General features: G+C 62.0%; 6 protein-coding genes across 6 annotated transcripts; 3 read left to right on the top strand and 3 right to left on the bottom strand.

Moving 5' to 3' along the window:
• Nucleotides 1–222: 222 nt before the first annotated feature.
• HRG_05400 (importin subunit beta-5) lies at nucleotides 223–3594 on the top strand (the record flags this gene model as incomplete). The annotated part of the gene is made up of 5 exons (XM_044863871.1): nucleotides 223–557; nucleotides 612–1109; nucleotides 1158–2897; nucleotides 2991–3115; nucleotides 3197–3594. 5 exons carry the CDS (start codon nucleotides 223–225, stop codon nucleotides 3592–3594), a joined length of 3096 nt encoding a protein of 1031 aa, XP_044720403.1.
• A 453-nt stretch (nucleotides 3595–4047) lies between these two features.
• On the bottom strand, nucleotides 4048–5269 carry HRG_05399 (PI31 proteasome regulator domain-containing protein; the record flags this gene model as incomplete). The annotated part of the gene is made up of 3 exons (XM_044863870.1): nucleotides 4048–4575; nucleotides 4624–4697; nucleotides 4765–5269. The coding sequence occupies 3 exons, from the start codon at nucleotides 5267–5269 to the stop codon at nucleotides 4048–4050; spliced, it is 1107 nt and encodes a 368-aa protein (XP_044720402.1).
• A 767-nt stretch (nucleotides 5270–6036) lies between these two features.
• HRG_05398 (uncharacterized protein) lies at nucleotides 6037–7662 on the bottom strand (the record flags this gene model as incomplete). Its single annotated transcript, XM_044863869.1, has 1 exon — nucleotides 6037–7662. The coding sequence occupies one exon, from the start codon at nucleotides 7660–7662 to the stop codon at nucleotides 6037–6039; it is 1626 nt and encodes a 541-aa protein (XP_044720401.1).
• A 1002-nt stretch (nucleotides 7663–8664) lies between these two features.
• Nucleotides 8665–9482, top strand: HRG_05397 (HORMA domain-containing protein; the record flags this gene model as incomplete). The annotated part of the gene is made up of 2 exons (XM_044863868.1): nucleotides 8665–9216; nucleotides 9273–9482. The coding sequence occupies 2 exons, from the start codon at nucleotides 8665–8667 to the stop codon at nucleotides 9480–9482; spliced, it is 762 nt and encodes a 253-aa protein (XP_044720400.1).
• A 391-nt stretch (nucleotides 9483–9873) lies between these two features.
• HRG_05396 (rhoGEF domain-containing protein) lies at nucleotides 9874–14484 on the bottom strand (the record flags this gene model as incomplete). Its single annotated transcript, XM_044863867.1, has 2 exons — nucleotides 9874–12179; nucleotides 12234–14484. 2 exons carry the CDS (start codon nucleotides 14482–14484, stop codon nucleotides 9874–9876), a joined length of 4557 nt encoding a protein of 1518 aa, XP_044720399.1.
• A 718-nt stretch (nucleotides 14485–15202) lies between these two features.
• Nucleotides 15203–15638, top strand: HRG_05395 (sister chromatid cohesion protein dcc1 domain-containing protein; the record flags this gene model as incomplete). The annotated part of the gene is made up of 2 exons (XM_044863866.1): nucleotides 15203–15318; nucleotides 15368–15638. 2 exons carry the CDS (start codon nucleotides 15203–15205, stop codon nucleotides 15636–15638), a joined length of 387 nt encoding a protein of 128 aa, XP_044720398.1.
• Between the last annotated feature and the right edge of the window lie 316 nt (nucleotides 15639–15954).

The following is a 15954-nucleotide window of genomic DNA, read 5'->3' as shown; positions in this document are numbered from 1 at the left end:
ACTTGCACCACCAAACCTCCACTAAGGGGCGACAAGCTGCAGGGAAGCCCGACGGACGAAAATCATCACCACCACCCAACAAGCCACCGTCGCCTGGTCGAGGCCCGTCTGACGCGACGTCCCAAGAATCTGCGTCTCATCGTGCCATCTCACGTCTGCGTCATTCAACCCCCATCCTCCCCGATACCGTCGCGCGCCCGGGGGGCAAGGGCGCAAAACACCATGGAGGACCAGCTCGTGCAGCTCCTCGCCAACACGCAGCTGCCTGACCAGGGCCCCCGACAGCAGGCCGAGATCGAGCTTAAGCGCGCTCGCTCGAATCCTGCTTTCCCCGTCTCCCTGGCAAACATTGCCTCGCATGCCTCGGTCGCCACGGCCGTCCGCCAGTCGGCCCTGTCCACCTTGCGCCTCTTTATCGAGCAAAACTGGGCCAACGACGACCCCGGCCACGAGCCCTCCATCCCCATCTCGGACGAGGCGAGAATACTGCTCAAGCAATCGCTGCTCGACCTGGCCCTCGGCCACGAAGAGGACCGCAAGGTCAAGATTGCCGCCAGGTGAGCCGCCTCTCGCTCAGCCGAAGGACGTGGAGCTAACACGACTCCCTTCAGCTATGCCGTGGGCAAAATCGCCATCCACGACTTCCCCGACCAGTGGCCGAACCTCCTCCCCACCGTCCTCGCCCTCGCCCCATCGGGCACTGATACCCAGCTCCATGGAGCTCTCAAGGTCCTGGGCGACCTTGTCGACGAAAGCCTGAGCGAGGACCAGTTCTTCTCCATGGCCGGGGACATCGCCGGCGCACTCACTCAGGTCGCCCTCAACACGGATCGAAAGCCCATGCTTCGAGCCCTGGCCGTCTCCGTCTTCCGCGGATGCCTCGACCTCATGAACATGGTCAAGGAGAGCCACTCTCAAGAGATCGAGGCCTTTGCCAAGCACTTGCTCGAGGGTGACGCCGCCTCTTCCTCTCCCGCCTGGATCCCCTTCTTCATCGGCGTTCTCCGGGAGCGTCTGCCCGCCGCAGATCTGAGCCTGGGCCAACCCGATGTCTGGAATAGCCTCATTGCGCTCAAGCTGCAAGTCGTCAAGACTCTGATCCGCCTCAGGCGCGGTTTCGCCAACTTGTTGTCCCCGCACAGCACCACCTTTTTCAGTGCGGTGTGGGACGAGCTCACAAGCATGCAGGAGCCCCACGACCGGCTCTACATCCAGTCCAACGCCCAAGGCCGGCTCGAAGACTCGGACAGCCTGCCCTACACCCTCGACTTTCTCGTCCTCGAGGAGCTCGACTTTTTGAACCAGTGCTTCCGCGCGCCCCGCGTCAAGGCCGAGCTCGACTCGCAGCTGCAAGCCCACCCCTCGGCCCACGATGTGCCATGGATGGCCCAGATCATGACCATGCTCGTCAGCTACGCTCGTGTCACCCAGGAAGAAGAAGAGCTGTGGGACATTGACTGCTCTCTCTACCTGGCGGAAGAGACTTCGGTGACGGCAAACTATACCGCGCGCACGGCGGCCGGCGATCTTCTCATCAAGATGGGCGAGTGGTTTGATCAAAAGGCCATTGACGGCCTGTTTGGCTACACCAGAGCCCTCTTCCCCAGCAACGTCACGTCCTGGCGAAGTCAGGAGGCAGCTCTGTATCTCTTCGTCATGCTGCTGGGCGACTTCCACGATCTCGGCAAGCAGATACCCGAGGCCGTTGCCGTCGAATATTACAAGCTGGTCGACTACGCCATTTCGCGGGCCGAGGAGCCACTGCTGCGAGCGCGCGGGTACTTGGTGGCTGGCAAGCTCGGCCAGTGTTTCCCATTGCCCTCGGTGCAGCCGAACCCTGCGAGTCCTGCGGCGCCGCTGCTCGATCACATGATCAAGGCCATTACGGCCGAGGAGTCAGAGGTGGTCCAGGTCGCCTGCGTCAACGCCGTCGAGGGCTTGGTCAGCGCCGAGAGAGTGGGCCTCGATAAGCAGACACCCATCATCATGGCCATCAACACCTACATGAGCAGCAAGGACCCCGCCGACATGGAGGAGGCCGACGAGCTGCTCGTGACCCTGGCCGAGGCCTTACGAGCCGCCATCATCATGGACACCAGGATCGCTCTCTCCAGCGAAGTCCAGCCCATCGATATGCTCTTCCTGCTGGCCAAGCTGGGAGCCAGCAACTTTCAAGTCACCATGCTCGTCTCGGAAGCATTCGAGGAGGTTGTCAAGGCCCTGGCCCACGGCCCCTCGTTTGGCGTGCTTTGCGCAAAGACGCTGCCGACCCTAACGGGCGCCTTTGACGTGGCCAACTTGACAGACGACAACCCGCTCGTCACGGTTGCGACGGAGCTGCTGGCCGTTCTGGCCGAGCACGGCTCCGAGCCCCTGCCGGAGGGCTTCGTGGCCGCCACGTTTCCCAAGCTGAACCGCCTGTTGATGGAGTCCAACGAAGGCGAAGTCCTCCGGCCGGGCTCCGAGACGGTCAAGTGGATCCTCATGCACGACCACCAGCAAGTCTTTGGCTGGCAGGACGCCAACGGGGTGTCCGGCTTGGAGGTCTGCCTGCGCATCATCGACCGCCTGCTGAAGCCGGAAATCGAGGACAACTCTGCGTCCGAGGTGGGTGGGCTCGCCGCCGAGCTCGTTGAGAAGGCGGGCCAGGAGCGCCTGGGCCCTTATCTGCCTCAGCTGCTGCAGGCTGTGGCCACCCGAGTCGACACGGCCCAGGCCGCGGCCTTTATCCAATCGCTCATCCTGGTGTTTGCGCGGCTATCTCTTGCAGGCGCCCAAGACGTGGTGGAGTTCCTCAGCCAGCTTCAGATTAATGGTCAGAACGGTCTCCAAATCGTCATTGCCAAGTGGCTTGAGAACTCGGTCAGCTTCGCAGGCTATGACGAGATTCGACAAAAGTATGTTAACCCCTCCCAAGCTCCCTGGGCTGTTTCTTGTGTTTTGTCTGCGTCTTTCGCTCCGTGTTGAAGCATGTTGACGAGGACGATTAGTGTCATCGCCCTGTCGAAACTCTACTCCCTCAACGACCCTCGTCTTGCCCAAATCACAGTCAAAGGTGACTTGATCATCAACGCCGATGACGGGCGGATCAAGACGCGCTCCCGCGCGAAGCAGAGTACGTTTCCCGACCTTTGCCGACAGTTGCACCACATGCTGGGGACTGGCATGTTGGAAGAGGATACTAACTGTGATGCAGATCCCGACCAGTATACCATTATTCCCGCGACGCTCAAGATCGTCAAGGTCCTTATTGAGGAGCTTCTTTCGGCGTCCGGGGCGCGGGCTGCGGCCAATGCTGCCTCTGCTGCCGTGGCTGCCAACGCGGAGCTCGAGTCGGACGACGACGACGACGGCTGGGAAGACGACAACGACACTCTGGACCTCAGCCTCGGGGCGACAAAGGCCGAGCTCATGTCGTTTGCCGAGGCGGGCGGGCAGCGACAGCGCGACGACGAGACGCAGGCATACCTGACCGACTTCTTCATCCGCTGCGGTCGGGAGAACGTGGCCAACTTTCAGGAGTGGTACAACATGCTCACCGAGGACGAAAAGGCCAAGCTCAACGAGCTTGCCAATGCGGCGGGGCGGCAGTAGGCTGACCCCGGGCTTTGCCCCTTGCCGCACGGCGCATGCAGGGGGCTGGGGGCCTTAACGGGCGGGGCTTGTTGTTCTGCTCGGCGGAGACGGTGCATATATGCATGGCCCGAGGCGGTGCCAGGGCCGAGGGTGGACGACGGAGATTCCCGAGGTGCCGGTTGCGTTGAAGAGGGGTGCCGTATGCCGAATCGTTCCCCTGCTGTTCCCAATTCATGTATCTAGAGAAGATGAAGATTTCTACGCAAGAACAAAGACAGATAATGGCTCTTGAATGTCACTCATGTTGTAACTTGGAAGTCAGGCAAGTTTGAGGTCACCGTCATTCGATTGAATATCATAATCATTCATTCTCTCGTCGTTACGCATGTACACACTTTTTCCCTTCCTCCACAGCCTGCTGGGCCTCCCCAAACACACCACACAAGCCATGCACGAAGCCCATGGCCTCGACTAGATGATGTGTCCCCCGCCGCCGCCGAAGCCGCCACCTCCGCCTCCAAACCGGCCGCTGCCCGGGCCGCCAAAGCGCGGACCCCCACCGGGCCCAATGGGGTCCCAGCGCGCTCCCGGCGGTGCTTGCGGGTCGAATCCGCCGCCGTCGCCGAAGCCGTCGCCGCCCTGGCCGCCGAAGAGGGGATCGTCAAATGTGGGATGCATCCCTGCAGGGCCGCCGGGGCGGGGGAGACGGGCGCCGCCGCCGGTGAAGGAACCCCTGAGGGGGTCGTGGGGGCCCAGGCCGGGCGGGTTGAGGTCGTCGTGGCCGATGTTGAAAGGCGAGCGGCCGTCGGGAAGGACGATGCCGCCGCCGCCGCGGGGCGGGTGGTTTATCTCGTGCTCGTCCTCGAAGCCCGGGGGCGGAAAGTCGCCGACGGGGGAGCCGGGCCGGGGCCGGGCCAGGTCGGGCAGGAGGCCCGGGTGCGGATAGGGAGCGTTGGGCTCGGGGTCGCCGCGGAAGGGGCGGCGGGGGTCTCGAGCTTCCTGGGCGCGGCGTTCGGAGCGGGCGGTTGCTTCGGCCTCGTCGTCGACCTCGACGTAGCCCTCCTTTTGGAGCTTGGGGATGAGCTTCTGGACGATGTGGACCTTGAGGTCGTGCAGGACGTCTGTGGGCAGAAAGTTTTAGATGACGGGGCGTTTCCAAGAACGGGTGGCAGGCAAGCCAGGACATACCGGCAATAGCCTGCTCCGAGACAAAGGCGCCGCGCAGCTTATCCACCAAGCCGGCGCGGTCCTCGCTTCCGTGATCCGTCAGGGCGATGCGCACGGGCAAGGCGTCAGCGCGGACGACGTCGCGGACGTTGCGCTCGAAGCGGTGAATACGGTCGTCGCCGACGGCGAGGCCGCGGACCTCGACCTTGCCGCCCATGCGGTCGACGCGGAAGACGAAGCGCATCGACGACTGCTTGTGCGAGTAGACGAAGCCGAGGGCGCCGAAGCGGGCGTTCCACTGCGGGGGCAGGCGGGGGGCGCGGGCGCGGTCGTCGGCGGACAGGGGCTTGTCCTCGTCGAGGCCGTAGAGGACAAAGTCGAGGGCGGCGAGGTAGGCGTGGATGAGCAGGGCCACGGCCTCGTAGGAGCTGGCCAGGTCGGACGAGTCGTCGCCCACGGCGTGGGCGGGGAGGGCCGAGGCCATGCGCTCGAGCACGGCCGACGTGCTGAGGGGCGGGGCCGCCATGGCTGGGGCTCTGCTGCGGATTGCGGGTGGGCGTGCAAGGCGAGGCGTGGAGATGTGCGATGAGGTTTGTTGGGGAGAGGAAAAGTCGGTGGTGGTGGTGGTTGCCTTGCGCGGCAACGCGGCTGTCAGTGACTCAATGTACGTGGGCTTTATAGGTGGGGTTCCCTGATAAAAAATGGCGTCACAGGTGGGCTTGCCCCCTCAGCCCTACGGGTGGAGACGCCGCGCGCTAGTTGGCCTGGGGGAGGAGCTCTAATTAGCTCACCAGTTGATCCAGCATATAAATGCAGCGCCTTTCTGTCTCGAAATACACAACACGCGGCACCACGTTCCTCGTCTCGCCCGACTGGCACGACACGCTGCCCGTTCCCCTGCAAGCCACGGCCCAACAGGCACGCCGACAACGTGGCCGCGCGCGGGAATGCGGAGCCCCCAAACAAGCCGCGGACGCACACACACACACCAGGACACCCCCCGTTCAATTACATTTCTCATTAATACTTGAGACCTCATAATCCATAACCCGCGTGATTCCTCGGGCCTCGAGCCGGCGCGCGTTCCGCCGACGAGGGCGCGACGGGCCCTTCCATTTTCGCACTGCTGCCCTCCAACATAGACCAAGCCGGCTACGACACGTGAGCGCCAGGCTGAGACGTGCCGTTGCTGCTTCTCATCACGGCCCGGCCGTGAGCGTGTGTCTGACTGCCGGGACTGTATTCTCTCCGCCGGACGAGTGGATGCCTTCCCTGCCCAATTCGTCGTGGCCGCTAGGAGGCTCCGTCACCATTGCCAGGGGTGGGCTTGGCATCCTTCTTGCTAGAGGTCGGCTGATCGTCGTCATAGGCGGGCTTGCTGGTAGTTTTAGGCTTGCTGGTGGTCTTGGGCTCGGACGTCTTGGACTTGGAGCTAGTCGTGGGCTTGGAGCTTGTCGTCGGCTTGTCATCATCATAAGCAGGCTTGCTGCTGGTCGTCATGGGCTTGCTAGTCGTCGGCTTGGAGCTTGTCGTCGGCTTGTCGTCATCATAAGCAGGCTTGCTGGTGGTCGTGGGCTTGCTAGTTGTCGTGGGCTTAGAGCTTGTCGTCGGCTTGTCATCATCGTAGGCGGGCTTGCTAGTCGTCGTGGGCTTGCTAGTTGTCGTGGGCTTAGAGCTTGTCGTCGGCTTGTCATCATCGTAGGCGGGCTTGCTAGTCGTCGTGGGCTTGCTAGTTGTCGTGGGCTTAGAGCTTGTCGTCGGCTTGTCATCATCGTAGGCGGGCTTGCTAGTCGTCGTGGGCTTGCTAGTTGTCGTGGGCTTAGAGCTTGTCGTCGGCTTGTCATCATCGTAGGCGGGCTTGCTAGTCGTCGTGGGCTTGCTAGTTGTCGTGGGCTTAGAGCTTGTCGTCGGCTTTTCATCATCGTAGGCAGGCTTGCTGCTGGTCGTGGGCTTGCTAGTAGTAGTCTTTGTCTTGGACGTCTTGGACTGGGAGCTAGTCGTTGGCTTGGGCGTCGGCTCCTCGTCACCATAAGCGGGCTTGCTGCTGGTCGTGGCCATGGTCGTCTTGGCAGGTTTGGTGGTTGTCGTCTCATATGGCTTGCTAGTAGTCGTAGTCTTGCTGCTGGACGAGGACGTGGGCTTCTTGTCCGCGTACGCCGGCTTGCTGCTCGTCGCCTTGGGGTACTTTTTGCTGCTGGTCGTGGTAGCATCGCCGTCTTTGTCACCCTTGTCACCCTTATCATATTTGCCGTCTTTGCCAGTTTTGCCAGCTTTGCTGTCCTTGTCGTCCTTGCCATCCTTGCCCTCCTTGCCATGTTTGTCACCCTTGACATCTTTGCCGTCTTTGCCAGCTTTGCCAGCTTTGCCAGCTTTTCCAGCTTTTCCAGCTTTTCCAGCTTTGCCAGCTTTGCCAGCTTTACTCTCCTTTCCATCCTTGTCGACCTTGTCGTCCTTGTCGTCCTTGCCATCTTTGCTGTCCTTGCCGTCCTTGTCATCTTTGCCATCCTCGTCATCATCGTCATCATCGTCAATCAACCCCCTCCGGTTCACCCGCCCACGCCCACGCCCACGCCGATAGCGCCGCTCGGGCGCATAACAAGGCCCCGGCCCCTTGCCCGGCCCCGCGCGGCCATACGTGGGCGCGGGGATCGGGTGGTTGCTGCTGGGCTCCTCGTGGTAGTTGCCGCCGCACGTGTTGCCGCCGTAGTGCCGGCCCTCGGCCGTGGGCCTGACGGCGACCACGGCCACCTTTGTCAGGAGCGTCGTCGGCGCCGCCGCTGCTACAGCATGGTGGTGCATGGTCGCCGCCGCCGCCGCCGCGCCGCAGTCCTCGGCGTTGTTGGCGCACTGGTTGGCCGCGAGCACGGGCGAGGCTAGGACGAAGCCGATGAGGGCGGTGGCTGTGAAGGCGTACTTCATGGCTGCTGCTGTGCCGGGGGTGGCTTCTGTGTGTGTGTGTGTTCGGGTCCGCAACGGGATGGTGCAAGATTTGGAGGAGCCTGGACCACAAGAGGGGAGTCGAGGAGTACTCGCAAACACTTTGCTGCCCTGTAAAACCTGGGCTCCTGGTTCTCTGGCTAAGGAATCGCAACACAAGAGGAAATGCTCATCAAAGGAAGATTCAGGTCTTGTTATATATAGGCAGGAAAACCCGCTCTGGCGAAGCAGTTAACCCCAAGATCGCCCAAGGTCGCACGCCAAAGAGATCACACACGCGCGCGCACGCGCTCTCAAGAACGAGAACGCAAAACCCGCGACGAGCGAGATCAGCTCATCTGGCATTCTCCCCGCCGAGGTGCCCCCCCCCCCCTCACCATCCAAAGGCCCCAAGCCGGCGATTGGAGAAAGGAAGCTACCAGGAGCACGTCCCATTCCCCGCGGGTGCGACGCCATTCCTCGCAAGGGCGCCCCTCGGCGGACGCTTCGCCGACAAGAACGTTGCGACAGGGCCCGGGGATGACGCACGTTGGCGCAGAGCCGACGGCTGCCTTGTCTTGGGCTTGTCTTGGGCCTGGGTTGGGGCGCGCGCCCGGGTCGTGCCAGGCTCCATGCCCCGTTGCGTCAAGCGGCATGGCACTGGAAGCGTGAGAAGCTGGAAGCGGTCGCCGTCGCATTCCATGGCGGGCCGTCGTGGCATGTGTGTCGTCGGGCAAAAGACCCGAGGCTCCGTACGTCAGGACAGAAAGCCAAGACATGGCATTCAAGGGCCAATCCGGCTAGTGCCCCTGCACCTCCCGACCGTGTCTCGCGTCATCACGTGACATGGCGCGACAGGCTCCGCCGCCCGCATCAACTGAACTCCATCGCCCTGGCCCATCTCATCATCTCATCATCTCATCACCTCCCGAATCACGGCATCATCGTGTCTCTCTCCAGCACAAAGGGGAACCCACACTGCCCGCGCGCCCCTGCGCCCAAGCCATGTCCGCCCCCAGCCAGCCGCTCCTCCTCGCCCCCCCGCACGCCTCGGCCCTCGTTTCCTCCTTCACCTCGTTCCTCACCATCGCCATCCACTCCCTGCTCTTCCACCGGCGCCTGTACCCGCCCGCCACATTCCTCCTCGCCCGTGCCTACAACCTCCCCGTCCACCAGTCGCGTCACCCGGCCGTCTGCGCCTGGGTCCGCGATGCCGTCGCCGCCGTCGCCCTCCAGATCCGCGCCGCCGCCGCCCGCCGCGTCGCCCTCGCCGTCCACGACCCCGCCACCCTCGCCGTCGTCGAGCGCTGGGTCTTTGACCTTTGTGGCTTTCCCGCTGATCCTCGCCTCGTCGCCGCCGCTGCCGCCGAGGGCCATGATGTGCACGGCGGCCAGGATGGAGAGCAGCACCCTGTGAACTGGACCGATGTCCACGAGGCTCTGAGAGGTGCCCTGCGCAAGCTGGCTTATGCCGGCGAGAGCATGCCGCCTCCCCCCGACGACTCCACCTTTTCCCTTGCCATCGAGCTCCGCGACGACGCACTCGCCCCCATCCAAGTGAGCTCTCTCAGCCCGTGGCCACAAACGCCCAAGCTGACGAGCCTCGTCCCCAGCATCCGCAGCTCTGGCTCCCCTCGGAGCCGCACCTCCAGCCCCCCACGGCATCCAACCCCCACCAAGGCTCGGCCCTCGGCGGCGCGTCCACAACACCCATCCGCTCCGTGCAAGCGGGGCCCCTCTTCTTCGAGTGCTGGGTCGAACAAGCCTCGCGCGACGACGCATCGGCCCCGTCGAGCACCGACGCTGACAGTAAAGCTACGTAATGGCAATCGTTGGTCGGCATGTCGACTCCGAGTCCAAGAGACCTCGATTCAAAGGCCCACGCTGACAGTAAAACTACGTGACGTAAATCACTGATCGTACCGTGCGAACCTCGAATCCAAGAGACCTCTTGATTCAAAAGGTTCTGTCTCAACTGATTGTACAACAAGTCCCAGCAACAGCCTTTCCTTTTCCCTTCCGAGTCCCCCCTTACCGGCCGCCATACCGTTCGCTCCGTTGGCCGCAAGCACCTTGGTACATGCATGGCTCAGCTGTGAAAAACAAATGAGGACAAAAAAAAGGAGACAAAAATAGCCCGCTGCCCTGGCTCCGAGTGCTACCACGTCCCTATACATCACCAGTCCGAGCACACGCCTCGCAGGATGGACGCGTTCACTCTATCCCCTTCAGCGCCGCCCGCAGGCTCACAGTGTCCCGCTTGAGCCGCGTGTTCTCCTTCTTGAGCCGCGCCATCTCCTCCCCCTGCTCCTTGAGCTTCGTCACCAGCTCCTCCTTGTCGTCCTTGCCCCGGCCCCGCACCGCCTTGACAATTTTGCCGAGCTCGCTGTTAAACTTCTCGTACAGCAGCTCGTTCTCCGCCACGGCCTCCTTGTGCAGCTGGTCGATGGCGCGGATCTTGGCCTCGGACGTCTTGAGGATCGTGTCCATTTCCTTGTGCAGGGTCGCCTGCCGATCCACCAGGTCGCGCATCACCGCCGGCACGCTGCTTTCGAGCGCCTTGACCGACGCGGCGAGCTGTCGCACGTCGACGGGCTCAGACCCAGCCTCCGCATCGGCGCTGTTTACGCGAGCCAGGTCGGCCCCGATCCTGGATAGCTCCGATTGCAGCGAAACGTCAATCTCGTGCACCGCCTTCCTGTCTGTGTGGAGACGCTCTCTGATCCTCTGCGGCGATTGCAGTCGCAGCTTCTGCGCGCCCGATCTCGTAGGGCTGGCTGGCCGGCTCGACCAATCGGCTCCCGCAGTTGCCGGTCTCATCGCCTTGAGCATCGGAATGCTGGAGGATGAGAGTGTCTTGGAATGCCCTCGGCGCTTCGCCAGCGTCTCTTGCGGCCTGCCGGGAAACGAGAGCTTTGCGGGGGAGTCGTGCTTCGACGGCGAATCGGGTCGGACCAAGGGCGGTCCTACAATCAGGGGGTTACTGCTAAACGGATCCGCCCAATTTTCCTTTTGCCGCGGCGTCCGCAGCGAATGAGCCGCATTGGGGCTCATGGGCAGTCTCGACGGCGTCGTCGTCCTTGGCGTCGTGACGGGCGTGCTCGCGTTGACCTTGCCAGACGTCTGCTTCGTCGCCTGCAGAGGCTGTAGGGGCTCGTCCTCGATTGTCGCAGCCGCCATGAAGTCGTTGAGATCCGACAGGGAGCTCCGCCGCTTCCGCCGTCCGGGCTTGGATCCCGTGCGCTCCCCAGACGGCTCGCCGATGGTGTCGAGGGGAAAGTCGAGGCGGTGCGAGCTGGCCGGTCTCTGCGGCGCGTCGTCAAAGGCACCCGCTATCGGGGGCCGCTCCCGCGACATGGGGCGGCCGTGTATTCTCTTGGCCACGTTGCAGTCGTCGCTGGACCGTGTGCGCCCGGTGACCCCTCGGGACAGGCTAGAGGACTCACCCGCCGCTGGGTACCGGTGCCGGCTCAGGCTACGCCACATAGATGGCCTCTCCTCCTTTGGATTCTGTCTCAGGAGCATATCTAGGCCAAACTTGCGACGTAGCGACGATGCGTTGGATGTCATCGACCCCGTCTGGGCCCTTCCATGGCGCCCGATGGAGTTGGCCGACTCTGGACCGGCTCCCCTCACGAGGCCGGCGTTTGCGCCAGGATCGTCAAAGATCCTGTCGCAGTCCTCCACCAGGCGATCGAGGAGGTTGATGTAGTTGGGCGCCGTCCCGTCGGTGACGAGCAGCTCCGCAAAAGCAAGGGTGAGCGCGCCGCGGTCGCTGTCGTTGCCACACCCGTCCAGCAGGTCCGCCAGCAGTTTGATGACGGCCGTGAAGGCCCGGCGATTCTGCGGCGCCATCTCCCGGAACAGATAGTTGACAAAGTCGGCAAAGTTTCCTGGCACCTTCTTGTTCGCCCTTTCCTGCAGGGTGTCGAGGGCTTGCATCGTCATGATGGGCCCCATCTGTCCGGTCCAGGCTATGCGCAGAAAGTTCTCAAAGGCCACAAAGACGACGTCGGTCCCGAGATCGTTGGCAGCCTCAAAGTCGAACGGGCTCTCAATCAGCCTGTTGTACAAGTCGTTGACCGAAAGCTCGTCGACGCCCGATCGATTCAACACGGTGCGACCGACAATCGCACCCTTTCGGCACTGCAGCGCCGCAATGTAGCCCGTAAAGGTCTGTTCCAGTCGCATCAGAGGGTTCTCCGGTCGGTCCTCGGCCGTCCGAGGGCGGTCGTCTCTGCCCTTGAGTGAACCGTGCATGGAGTGATGGCTGTCGCTGGGGGGGAGTGACTGTTGCCGCTGGTGTTTGGCGCCGCCCGCAGGCGCATCCGATAGACTGTGATGGGAGTTGCTCCAAAGGCTTGAAATCAGCTTCACTGGAGACGTGGGCAGAAACGACTTCGACTTCTCCGCCCGGCTGGACAAGCTCAATCCCCGCAGGATCCTGGCGTAATAAGACACCATGGCGGCTGTCAGGTTCGCATTTGCTATGCCAAATTGTGTACTGAGCAGTTGGATGACTGTGACAACGTTAGCAATGCCGGACATGAAGGATGGCTTGGCTAATATCTTACCTCGACGCGACATGGTTGGCAGAAAGTCTTCCAACGCAACATCGTCCTGGAACTGTTTCCCGCCCAGCCCAACAGTTAGTATCGACACGCGCTTCATGTTCTTGCTCGACACGTTGACCACAATCTCGACTCCGTAGTGTCCCACGGGCGCCCCCTTGGTGCCCTTCTCGTGGTCGACAACCACTCTGATGGGGGCGGGCTCGCGCCGGCCCTCGACGAGCTCGTGCGCTGCCTCTTGGAAGACGGCCACATGCAGTCCCAGGTCGCTATCCTGCATGCGAACTGACCGTAACGACCAGCAAGGGTCCTCGCGCTCCCGCTCCGAGAAGCGAGCCTCGACCCGGGCCTTGACCACGTCCTCGGTCCACTTGGCGGCCTTGCCCTCAAAGGCCTCTTGCAGCAGGAAGCAGCGGGACGTCGGCCATTTGCTCGTCTTGTGTTCCCCTGCGTCCCAGCCCTCCATGCTCTGCGTCGACGTCATCCACACCGTGGAGCCGTTGGACGACTCGGTGAAGCGCACGTCGGCGAGGCTGTGCCACCCAGTAAAGGCAAACTCGTACGACGAGGTCCCGCCAGCGGCGTTGGTCATCGAGATGAGGAGCTCGGCAGCAGACGGCTTGTCGATCTCGCGCAGCAAGTCCCGCCCAGACATGGACGTGCCCGTCTTTTTCAACACGACTATGCAGTCCGAGAAGAGCAACAACGCACCCGCAGTATCGAGCTCGCCGGGAGAGGATACAAAGGGAGGGGTCATCTCGATGAAGTCGGCGGCCAGAATGAGCCGTCCTTGGGGCTCAAAGTCGACCGGCCACGATTCAATCATGTTGCGGAGTCGGCCGGCGACATGGGGCTTGTCTGGCAGAGGGTCGTCCATTGAACAAATGTTTGTGATAATGTCCCTCGCCTTGAGCATCGGCTGCAAGGCCGGGTGGACCATGGGCAGAGAGTTCACTATCTGGTCAATGAGGAGGCTGTAGCGAGGTAGCCGCTGCACTGGTTCGATGAGAATAGATCGGATGGTCTGCTCGCCAGCCTGGTTAACCCGCTGCTTGAAGCTGGACTGTTGGTCAAGAAAGGAGTTGAGCAGCGAGGGGAAGTGCTGGCTCGCCCTGATGTAGTCTTGGTAGCATTCAGTGAACCTGGGGAACCAGTCAAGGAACAGGCGTGCCATGGCTAGGGCGCCGCTTGAGTCTTTTACCCGAATCGACCCTCCTGCCTTTGGGACGACCAGGTTCGACGTCAGCGACTCCATGTCCTTGAAGGCCTCATCTTCTGTTTCGTTCATGATGGCCTTGAGCTGGTCGAGAAAGGCCGAGTTGACTCGAAGAATCTCGTCGGCGGATGGGGGAAAGAGCCTCTCGAGCTCTTCCTCGGACGGACTCAGGCTGCCTGACAGGCGCTTCTTTGCAGACTCTCTGAAATCGCCGGCGACATGGTGAACGAGCTCGCTCAGCTTCGCCACGTAACGTTCTTCCGTGTCGACCAGCTCAGCCAGCTTCATCCGTAGCTCCACTTTTTGGTCTCTGGAGAATGACTTGCTCCGGTTGAGGGCCGTCGGCTTGGACGGGGCACGTCTCAGCTTGCTCGTGGGCAGGAAGACGGGCTCGCCAAAGAGCCGGACAAGCGGCGTGTAGCCGCCATACTGGCGCAGAGTCGGATCCAGTATGTCGTCCTCATCATCCGGCACGTCCTCGAGGTCTGCCGGCTGGAGAGCGACGATGGCGCCGGGGGGCAGGACAAGATCGAGATCGACGTTGCTCAGGTGTTGCGTCTGCAGGGCCTCGTGCAGGGCGGCAATGACAGTGGCTGTGCTCTCGCTCCTGACCATGGACTTGACCAAGTCGGCGGCATGCTGCTCGCCAAAGAGCTCCGGGGCGCTGCTGGGCCTCTTGCCCCGTGCCGGGCACCAGGTCCTGAGATGGGCCTTGACCGCATCGGGGAGCTCGCTAAAGTACTTGAACAGGCCAAAGGCCAGGGCGCGATAGACCTCGTCGCCCTGGAACTCGCGGGGCAGGTGGTTGACGACGCCGTAGAAGGCGGAGCTGGGGGAGATTGTGATGCGCGGAAAGGACTGGAAGCCAACGGGGGAGAAGACGTGGATCTGGACGCGCGAGCTGTTGAGCGTGTAGTTTGCCGTGGTCGAGGGGCCGTGGAAGACGAGGACGGGCAGCTGGCCAAGCAGCGAGTCCGAGGCATGGTAGAGGGTGACGCTCTCGGGCGAGAGCGCCAGGTCGTCGGTGACGCGAACCATGGTCTCGTCAACGGGCCGCTCTCATAGCCGGTCGGGGAATGTCTGCCGCGGTGGGGGTTTTGGCAGTCGGCGGTGCATGGGCCGGGCGGGTGGGCCGCTTTCAGACGCAGGCGACGATTGCGGCCTTGTTGACGATGAGAAACATGTGAGACCGTGAGGCTGGCGCTGTATGGTTGGCCCGTCGTAGGCAAGCACGGACGCAAGAAAAAAAAAGAGCGGAAGGGAGGGGACAATATCTACAGAGAATGAGGGGTGCGCGTATGTGTGTGTTGTGCGCGTGCGATCTTGCAGGGGGGTGAGAGCACGATAGTGGGTGAGAGAGGACGGGAAGCTTCACATGCTTGGTGGTGATGATCCCCTGCTGAGCGGTCAGTCTCGGAACCTGACGGGCCGCTTATTATGCACGACGCGACCGCCAACGCGTCGCTCGCATCGACAAGCAAAGAAGCTCGAGCTTGGCTGAGCTAAAAAAAAAAACACACCACTTTTCTCCACTCTAAACAGTTGCCCCGCAATTCGTTATTGCCCGGTTGCCCGGGTGGGTACGTACCTCCTTGTCTCGCTGTACGGAGTACGGATACCCCGACCAACCTGGAGCCTGAGCTCTGCTATAGGGTAGCGTCAAACTTGACGTCTCTCCCTCCTCCCGACATGAGCCTGCCTACAAGACAGCGCTCATCAGTGAACCGCAGTCACACACCTCGAGTCCAGCTCCATCATGTCCACCCAAGGCCAGGGCATCTCCCTGCTCCATCAGTCCCACGATGCTGGCTATCGCCTCCTCGAGCTGCCCCCCGAGCTAGAGTCCTTGATCGATTCCGACTCGGCTCCAGTGTTCGTCTCAACCTCTCACCCTCGACCACCACTGCTGACCCATCGCCAGCCTCACTCTCGACTCGTCGTCAGATACCTCGGCGGTCCTCCGCACACCGGGAAACTCCTACGTCCTCCGTCAAAAGAACACCTCCAACGCCCTCATCCTCCTCTCTCCGCACCTCTCCTCTTCCTCCCCCACCCAGGGCCTCTTGGCCATTGCTACCATCCACGAGACGGTGGAGCTTGATGCCGTCAACGAAGCAGCCACTAATAGAGCTCCCCTTAAAGACACTGGCAGCAGAGGAAAATGGCACGAAAAGTTTGGCAAGAACAGGTAGCTCTTGGATTATACATGGACGCCCCTCTCTCTAGCTCGCCCTTCCTAGCTTCAGCCTACCCTAAGCCCCCTTGGCACCCCATGTCGAATGAATCGACGACTTTATGGTGTCCGCATATGTAAAACGTCAATGGCTAGCCATAATAGCCCATGGAAATGGTCGCTCGGATGAAAACCCGTGTCCGACCGACCAAAGTCGCATCAAACGCCGTCGCTAGTATCCTACATGCTTGTCGTTAAATCATAAAACGCTGTGTAGAGGAAAAGAACAGACAGTACCACATCAGCGCCCTTCTGCGCGTGTATACTGTCGCGGG

This window comes from Hirsutella rhossiliensis (genome assembly GCF_020360975.1).
Source record: "Hirsutella rhossiliensis strain HR02 chromosome Unknown scaffold00005, whole genome shotgun sequence".
Taxonomy (NCBI): domain Eukaryota; kingdom Fungi; phylum Ascomycota; class Sordariomycetes; order Hypocreales; family Ophiocordycipitaceae; genus Hirsutella; species Hirsutella rhossiliensis.
This window is presented reverse-complemented; position numbering and strand designations above follow the sequence as displayed.